We start from the raw sequence: 9,600 nt of genomic DNA, 5'->3' as shown, positions 1-9,600 counted from the left end.
AAAAAAAAAAAAAAAAAAAACTGTCGTGACCAAAAGAGTCCAGCAAATTGTTCATGGGAGCATAAATGTGTAAATGTTAGTTGTTTCCTTACATGGGATCCTTAACCAGAGGAGGGAAATGCTCCTTTTATGATCAAAATAATGACAAGATAATACAGCAATAACCATACCAAAAAAAAAAAAAAAAAAAAAAAAAAAAAAAAAACCTGTGTGACATGCATAAAAATTTTAAAGGGCTTTAATAAGAAAATACTTAAAAGGCATGAATACATGGAACCCTTCTCACTTTCCTAAGACTAAGGTTGCAAATAGACTGATTTACCCCATAATATATACAGCTAATGTCATTGTTATCCTTCTCCCAAAAACTCAAAGTTAAAAATATTATTTTGAGTACCTAAAAATTACTGAAAATCACACCTGAAAGAATAAAAATGTAAAAAAGTTTATGAACACTAAGGATTCTTTTATAATTAATGTTGAGAAGTTAGTTACTTATGAATAAGTCACCACATTAATAACACAAAAGCAAATCCCAAGTGGATTAAATAATTAAAGCAATTTTTTTAAACTTTGGAAGAAACATAGGTGACTGACAGATTTCCCATTAGGAAAGTAGTTCTGAAAATGAAAGCAATGTTGGAAGTCATCGGTAGAACACTTTGACTAGGAGGGGGAAAAAAGAAACTTTTATCACAATGACTTTCACGTCCCTGGGACACAAATACCCGGCAGCCACAATGTAAAAGAGGAAACGTTTTGTAGAGATTCAGTTTGTAGAGGTTTTGGGGCAGTCAGCTCCTTGGCAAGGAGCATGGTGGAGGGGTGGAGAGGAGGCCTGATGAGGGCCCTGCAGAGGAAGCAGAGAGCTCGGGGAGGAGGGAGGAACATGGACTCTCGCAGCACACCACAGCGCCCACCTCCTCTAACAGCCTTCACCTCCCATACCGCGTTTAGCTATAGACTCATCAGTGCACGGAACCACAGAGACTACCATGCGCCCTATCCAGTCACCCTCGCCCCAAGAGTCCCACCTCTGAGCTCCGGAGGTCTGAGGGGACATCCGGTTGCTAACCGTAACACCTGCTTTTATGGAAACATCCCACCAAAAATAACAGCCAGACACAAAATTAGAAAAAAAATATTTAACAGAGATACTATCTTTAAAAGGCAAAGAAATATTTAAAATTTAATAAAATTAGCACTCAAATAGAAAATAAGATGTGTGAACAGATAATTCATAGGAAAGGAAGATCAAGAGCCAGTAAAAACAGGAAAAGTTTTCACCAATAATGAGAACATGCCGTGAGTGTGTGCCATTGCACACTGTGCCAAGTCAGGGGTGTCTGTGTCTGCATGCAAGGTCTAGGCTGTGGTTCGAATGTGTCCTCAAAGGTTCACGTTGGAAGCTTGGACATCAGATGGTGACACTGGAAAGTGGTGGAACATTTACAAGGTGGGACCCAGTGCAAGGAGATGAGGTCATTGGGAGTGCGGCCCTGGGGACTCCGAACATGTTTCTAACTCCTGCGTAACACTCCCAGGGGTGCATGACATTTTCCTTGCCTATTCTGTTTGAGATGGACACCCGAGTCCATTTCTTCGCCCACACAAATAAGGCCACAGTGAGCACCTAAATCTGCATCCCTTCATGGACTTGAGCAATGACACTACCGGGAGATACACCCCAGAGGGGAGCCTGCTGAGCCCAGGACACAACCACGGGGTCACTGCCAGAGGACTTCCTAGGTGGGTGTCTCCCTTCCTAGCCTCAGCAGGGCCTCTAGTGCCCTACTTCATGGTTGTTACTGGTGGCACCCAACTTTCTATCTGATGCCAATCTGACAAAGTATTCTGCAGTATCTCATGATATTTTATGTGTATTTCTCGATTTATTCACTTACTGCCTTTTCTGTCTGAGTTATAGTAATTCTTCATATATCCTAGAGTTAATTCGTTGTGAATTTTGATAAAATTTTCTTTCAGTCTGGTTATGATGTTCTTTGTGTAATAGACCTGATACACTCAAATTAAATAATTTTCTCCTTACACTACTTATTTAGATATTATTTTTCCCTTTTAGCATTTATCAATATTATTTACCAATTCCAAAAAAACAATTATAGGTACTGGAACAACCTGATATTCATAAATAAAGGAACAAACTTGAACCCCTACCTTGCTGCATGTACAAAAAATAATTCAAAATGAATCAACAATCTGCATATAAGAGCTACACCCAGAAAAGTCTTAGAAGAAAACATAGAGATAAATCTTCATGCTCTTGATTTTGGCAATGGATTATTAAGGATGGATGGTGCCAGTGGCATGACAAACAAAGCGAAGTTGGATGTGCTCCACTCTCTGAAATTAAAAGCATTGTGGATGGAAAAGCATTACAAAGAGAAAAGGCAGGCTAAAGGGGAGGGGAAAAAACAGCAACTCGCATATCTGATGGGGTCAATTACCAGAACACAGAACGATCTCTTTTAACACAACAAAAGAGACAATCCAATTTTAAAATGGGCAAAGGCCCGAACAGACATTTCTCCAAACGAAGAACACAAAGGCCAGGGAGTAGGTCAGAGAGGCTCAAAGTCACTGTTCTTGGAGATCGGCAAAGCAGGAGGCACCAGGTGCTGCCGCGTCCTGCCCATGAGGCTGGTCATAATTTATTTATTTATTTATTTTTGTTTTGTTTTGTTTTTTTGAGACAGGGTCTCACTATGTAGTTGAGACTGACCTGGAACTCACTATGTAGCTCAGGCTGGTCTCGAACTCACAGTGACCCTCCTGCCTCAGCCTCCCGAGTGCTGGGATTACAGGCATGAGCCACCATGCCTGGCCCGGTCGTAATTTAAAAGAGGAAAGAAAAACACCAGACACTGGTAAGGAGTTGCAGGGAGGTTGGAGGCTCATACATTGCTGGTGGGAATGTCACATGGTTCGGCCACTGTAACCATAGGAAAACAGTTCGGCCTTTCCCCACGAAGCCGAATATTATCACTCTGTGGCCCAATTATTCCATTCCTTTATACTGGAGTGCATGCACAACAATGGAGAACAGGTGACTCAGTGAATGCATGCTCATGCAGATGAAGGGAGGCAGTTTTACCAATAATGAGACAGGTGCAAAAGACCAGGTGCCCACTGATAGATGAGCGAGCGAACTGAGTATATTTCTGTAATGGAAAATCTGTGGCATGTTTCTGTAATGAATACTATAGAGCTATCAAAGGACATGGTATAGTAATGAATGCACGGAAAAGAGGCCAGACACAGAAGGTCACGTATTGTATGCTTCAGTGCAAATGAAATGTTCACAGCAGGTAAATCCACAGAAAGAGAGAGAGAGCAGACTGCTGATTTCCAGGGCTACAGGGACAGAGGAATGCGGATTCACTGCTTAGTGGGCAGTTTCCTGCTGGGGCAGTGAAAACTTCTGGGAGCTAAATGAGGTGCCAGTTATACGACATGCTGCATGCACAGTGTAGGATGCCTAACTTTGTTCTATGAATATCATGAAGAATAAAATTTTAAGCCATTACCCAAGTTAGAGCTTGTATATGATCACTAACTTATTATCGTAGTATAAGCAACAGATAGGTGAGCAGAATCTTAACCCTTGGGACTTCAAGGTCAAGGTGGGGAACACCTAAGAATAAAGAAAATTAATGCAGCAGATTAATAAATCAAGCACCGACCATGAACAGCTGCAATGAGAGTTCAAAGAAACAAAACAAAAACTTTCTTAAAGAAGGAGACATTTCAAATAAATTTTAAGTACTGGCTGGAATTTAACCATTTGAGTTAGAGGAGGAGAAATAAAATCACATGAATACATTTTCAGCTCCACAGGATGAAGATAATAAATGGTGTAACCAAGTTGCCCCTAAAGCTTTTTAAATTGGCAGAGATGCTACAAAGAGTCTGTTGAGAAGCAGGACTGCGACCCTGGGCCTCTGCAGGGCTCTGCACAGAGCAGGAGAATGAGAAATGACAAAGAAAATAAAACTAAAATGTGTGCTTCTTTAAAATTGCAGGCACCAGGAAAACTGGAGGAGGAACAACAGCATCCAGCAGCGGGGATTACTGTTTAGGAGTCAGTTAAGGGGAGTGATAAGGTGTGGGGTGTGAGGAAGTACACGGTAACCATAGGAATGAGTGCGTGACACGAGTGTGAGGACTTGTGAGGCCACGCAGGAAAACTGTGCAGGCTGCTGCGCTCTGGAATCTGGACGGTGCCCTACGGTCACCACGGCAGTCTGTTGTCCCTTCTCTCAGGCGGGAGCACAGGTAAGCGGGCAGGGCAGGAGCGCTGAGCACAGCACACTGAGAGGCTATGCTGACAGCGGGTTCTCAGAGACCAGGCTCTGACCTAGGCTGCAGTGGGAGTTTTCCTGGGAGCCATCTGCATGGAGCATGGGGGGATTTAGCAACACAGAGGGAACTGCTGGCATGCACGGCAAGGGCACCCTCAGGGTGAGGAGAACCTGCCACAGAAGAGCAGGCTATTGGTCTTGTTGTGCCTGATGAAGAACAGGAAGGGGTGGTCCGCGCGGAACACAGATCTAGATTCTGAAGCACAGCAAGGTACAGCCATACAAGCTGATGCCGCCGTGGCCTCTGTGCCCTCCTCGTTGATCTCCACCACACTCTTGTGCACGAACTTGGACAGACTCAGGTTGCTGTCGGCCACCATCCCGGACAGGTCAGCACAGCCCTCCTCAAAGGCATGCTCCATGCCCAAGCGCTTCAGCACAGAGCACATGTCATAATCTTCCTGCAGTTTAAATCTCGGGAGGAAAACCTCAACTTCTGTACGCTTCATCCGCTCTGCACTGGTCCAGGTTTGGAATTTCTCAAAAGTGAGGGTGTCTTCCAGCTGAAAGACCAGAATTAGACGTTCAGATTCAGGCCTCAGTGCGCACCCCGCTGTCCCTCCTCGGCAGCACCCCGCCTCTGCAGGCAGGATGCTGACTGTCACACACCGGGGCTGCAGCTGCCTGCACAGGGGAGGTCTTGGGCCTGTCCTGCACCCAGCTGCTGTGCTGCCCCCCAGGCCAGCTTCCCAGGAGCACACTGGGCTGCCCGCTCCTCACACCCCTGCTGACCAGGTCTCTGCCAGGTGGATGAGCCGGGTGGGGATTTGGGCTTCTTGAGCTTTTTGGTTTTCTGAACGAGGCTTAGTGAACTAGGGGACAAACCATTGCTGGTAAGGAAGGAGCGAGTGGACAGCAAAGGGCTGTGTGGTGACCCCGGGGAGCAGGGCTCAACCAGGGACTCTGAGGGGCCTGGGAGGGAAAGCATGCACGGCAAGGGCACCCTCAGGGTGAAGAGAACCTGCCACAGAAGAGCAGGCTGTTGGTCTTGTTGTGCCTGATGAAGAACAGGAAGGGGTGGTCCGCGCGGAACACAGGCAGAGACCTTGCACAGAGTGGTATAATGCTACAGGCTGACGCCGCCGCGGCCTCTGTGCCCTCCTCGTTGATCTCCACCACACTCTTGTGCACGAACTTGGACAGACTCAGGTTGCTGTCGGCCACCATCCCGGACAGGTCAGCACAGCCCTCCTCAAAGGCATGCTCCATGCCCAAGCGCTTCAGCACAGAGCACATGTCATAATCTTCCTGCAGTTTAAATCTCGGGAGGAAAACCTCAACTTCTGTACGCTTCATCCGCTCTGCACTGGTCCAGGTTTGGAATTTCTCAAAAGTGAGGGTGTCTTCCAGCTGAAAGACCAGAATTAGACGTTCAGATTCAGGCCTCAGTGCGCACCCCGCTGTCCCTCCTCGGCAGCACCCCGCCTCTGCAGGCAGGATGCTGACTGTCACACACCGGGGCTGCAGCTGCCTGCACAGGGGAGGTCTTGGGCCTGTCCTGCACCCAGCTGCTGTGCTGCCCCCCAGGCCGGCTTCCCAGGAGCACACGGGGCTGCCCGCTCCTCACACCCCTGCTGACCAGGTCTCTGCCAGGTGGATGAGGCAGGTGGGGATTTGGGCTTCTTGAGCTTTTCGGTTTTCTAAACGGGGCTTACTGAACTACGGGACAAACCATTGCTAGTAAGGAAGGAGCGAGTGGACAGCCAAGGGCTGTGTGGTGACCCCGGGGAGCAGGGCTCGACCAGGGACTCTGAGGGGCCTGGGAGGGAAGTGTCCTAGTAGGGAGGGTCAGAGGCACAGCCAAGGGCTCCCCCTGCTCACAGGGAGCCCTTGGTCAGAGACGTCCCACTGCTGCCATCAGGGGCTGGGGCCTCTGTCACCCGCAGGGCGGCCAGGATGTGCCACTGGGCTGCCCAGGTCCTGCTCTCACACGGGATCCTCACCTGCCCACACTTCAGCTCACAGACTAGCATTTTCTCACTCTCCACTGATGCTTTCCTGGTATACATTTACACCTAATCAGCAGTGATCACGATGGTGATGGATCCCACCCTGCAGCCTGGTTACCATGTGCCTGGCAGTGTGCGGAGCTGTCACCTGAATCCCCAGCTTATACTACTGGAGTGATAACCCCACCACGTAGATATCCTCGTGTTCCCCGTATAGCAATGAGAAGACCCAGGCTGATGGGTGATGGCCCTGGCAAGGCTCCGCCATCCTGCACTGTCCCATGGGCAGGGATGGGAGAAACAGGTCCTGAGCAACAGTCTGATCCCAAAGCCAAATGCTCGCACCTGCCCACACCACCCACGGGAGAGGAGCTGCCAAGGACAAGAGTGTGCCTTCTTTCTGTCCTGTTGGAAGGGATACCAGGATGTCACCGGATGCTTTGATGGGACAGTAGGTATACACAGACCCAGTGTCTCACCGTGCTGAGGTCCACGCCTTTGTCAGGGAGTAGGATGACCATGCTCAGCTCGTGGCCATTGTAGGACAGCTCCAGCACCTGGGCCCGCACCTCCCTCACCTGGGCCAGGGGGAACGTGGCTTCCCGGTACATCATCTGCACGGGCTTCTTCTCCTTCTGCCGGGGTGAACACATGAGCACAGATGTCTCCCAGACTCTCCAAGGAGCAAGGAGCTTCCCCAAGGAGCTTTGGGAGTGTTTCAGCACCAGTGAACCACTCTGCTCACAGGGAGCCCTTGGTCACAGACATCCCACTGCTGCCATCAGGGGCTGGGGCCTCTGTCACCCGCAGGGCGGCCAGGATGCACCACTGGGCTGCCCAGGTCCTGCCCTCGCACAGGATCCCCACCTGCCCACCCCTCAGCTCACAGACTAGCATTTTCTCGCTCTCCACTGATGCTTTCCTGGCATACATTCACACCTAATCAGCAGTGATCATGATGGTGATGGATCCCACCCTACAGCCTGGTTACCATGTGCCTGGCAGTGTGCGGAGCTGTCACCTGAATCCCCAGCTTATACTACTGGAGTGATAACCCCACCACGTAGACATCCTCATGTTCCCCGTATAGCAATGAGAAGACCCAGGCTGATGGGTGATGGCCCTGGCAAGGCTCCGCCATCCTGCACTGTCCCATGGCCAGGGATGGGAGAAACAGGTCCTGAGCAACAGTCTGATCCCAAAGCCAAATGCTCGCACCTGCCCACACCACCCACGGGAGAGGAGCTGCCAAGGGCAAGAGTGTGCCTTCTTCCTGTCCTGTTGGAAGGGATACCAGGATGTCACCGGATGCTTTGATGGGACAGCAGACACACACAGACGCAGTGTCTCACCGTGCTGAGGTCCACGCCTTTGTCAGGGAGTAGGATGATCATGCTCAGCTCGTGGCCATTGTAGGACAGCTCCAGCACCTGGGCCTGCACCTCCCTCACCTGGGCCAGGGGGAACGTGGCTTCCCGGTACATCATCTGCACGGGCTTCTTCTCCTTCTGCCGGGGTGAACACATGAGCACAGATGTCTCCCAGACTCTCCAAGGAGCAAGGAGCTTCCCCAAGGAGCTTTGGGAGTGTTTCAGCACCAGTGATGGAAACAATGTCTGGGCCAGGGAAACCCGGAAAAACGTCACAGCAACTGCCACATCCCTGGAAACCATGGAGTGTAAGCCGATCCAGAAGCAGCCTGGGAAAGATGTCTTGGCCGGCAAAATAGACGGGGTGCTCTGAATTGTCCATGTGCTATGGTCTGACTCTGAAGTGCCCCCCCAACATGCCATGCCAAAAATAAATTAATCGTTATGTAAAGTGCATTTTATGTTGAAATGAGGGGGTATTAGAAAAAGTGTAAACTTCCTAAATGTTTTATGCCTAATTCATTTTCTGTATTTCAAAGGATTAGAGGATTTGGCAAATGGTTTTAACTTTGCTTTCATTTAAAGAGAAACAGGTCCTGAGCAACAGTCTGATCCCAAAGCCAAATGCTCGCACCTGCCCACACCACCCACGGGAGAGGAGCTGCCAAGGGCAAGAGTGTGCCTTCTTCCTGTCCTGTTGGAAGGGATACCAGGATGTCACCGGATGCTTTGATGGGACAGCAGACACACACAGACGCAGTGTCTCACCGTGCTGAGGTCCACGCCTTTGTCAGGGAGTAGGATGATCATGCTCAGCTCGTGGCCATTGTAGGACAGCTCCAGCACCTGGGCCTGCACCTCCCTCACCTGGGCCAGGGGGAATGTGGCTTCCTGGTACATCATCTGCACGGGCTTCTTCTCCTTCTGCCGGGGTGAACACATGAGCACAGATGTCACCCAGACTCTCCAAGGAGCAAGGAGCTTCCCCAAGGAGCTTTGGGAGTGTTTCAGCACCAGTGATGGAAAAAATATCTGGGCCAGGGAAACCCGGAAAAACATCAGAGCAACTCCCACATCCCTGGAAACCATGGAGTGTAAGCCGATCCAGAAGCAGCCTGGGAAAGATGTCTTGGCCGGCAAAATAGACAGGGTGCTCTGAATTGTCCATGTGCTATTGTCTGGCTCTGAAGTACCCCCCAACATCCCATGCCAAAAAATTAATCGTTGTGCATCTTATGTTGAAATGAGGGGGTATTTGAAAAAGTGTAAACTTCCTAAATGTTTTATGCCTAATAAGTTATCTGTATTTCAAAGGATTAGAGGATTTGACAAATGGTTTTAACTTTGCTTTCATTTAAGTTAAAAATATCAGGACAGAGTTATTGGCCATTCTGTTCTAGTATTAGAAATTTGTAAATATTGAGTGAATAATTGTTATGTTAACTCACAACAATTCAAATAAATACTTATAAATGCTCCATTAATAGTCTTGTAGTTAACTCACTATTCAAATGAATCCTTATTTTAATTTTAAAATGACTTACTTAAAGAAATGTATTTTCAGGTTTTCCTTTCTATTCAACCTAGCACCTCCCACATACCTCACAGTACTTTAGCACTTTTTTTATTTCCTCTACCCATGCAACTTGGACTTAAGGAAATTTTTAGTTTTCAGACATAGGTTGCAGCAATAGATGTGGAAGAAACTCAGACAGGAAGGGCAGTACTTTATGCAAAAAATTAGAAATAGCAGATATTCTGTATTCCTATAGATTTTTCAACTGACTTTAAAAATCAATTTAGAAATGTTTCAAAATTTTTAACTCTTTTTTAACTTAAAACATTAAATATTCTATTCAATGTCTTTTTTTTTTTTTTTTTTTTTTTTTTTTTTTTTTT

The 9,600-nt window shown here is 48.1% G+C and overlaps 1 protein-coding gene across 5 annotated transcripts in view; it reads right to left on the bottom strand.

Moving 5' to 3' along the window:
- Positions 1-3,705: 3,705 nt before the first annotated feature.
- Positions 3,706-9,600, bottom strand: part of LOC104861358 (serpin B9) — an 11,255-nt gene continuing 5,360 nt past the window's right edge. For 2 of the 5 annotated variants that reach the window (XM_010622744.3, XM_033761944.1), the window contains 3 exons: positions 8,470-8,625; positions 5,344-5,732; positions 3,706-4,493 (listed from right to left, as the gene is read on the bottom strand). In XM_010622744.3, coding sequence (XP_010621046.1) covers positions 4,478-4,493; positions 5,344-5,732; positions 8,470-8,625 — 561 coding nt within the window. In that variant the 3' untranslated portion in view covers positions 3,706-4,477. Of the gene's footprint in view, positions 4,886-5,327; positions 5,733-7,683; positions 7,840-8,469; positions 8,626-9,600 lie in introns of those variants that run through there. The other 3 variants (XM_010622746.3, XM_010622741.3, XM_010622743.3) reach the window with 3 other exon arrangements.

Source organism: Fukomys damarensis, unplaced genomic scaffold (genome assembly GCF_012274545.1).
Source record: "Fukomys damarensis isolate Sample0158 unplaced genomic scaffold, DMR_v1.0_HiC HiC_scaffold_10, whole genome shotgun sequence".
In the NCBI taxonomy this organism is placed as follows: domain Eukaryota; kingdom Metazoa; phylum Chordata; class Mammalia; order Rodentia; family Bathyergidae; genus Fukomys; species Fukomys damarensis.
Note: the sequence above shows the minus strand (reverse complement) of the source record. Positions and strands in the feature narration are given on the sequence as shown.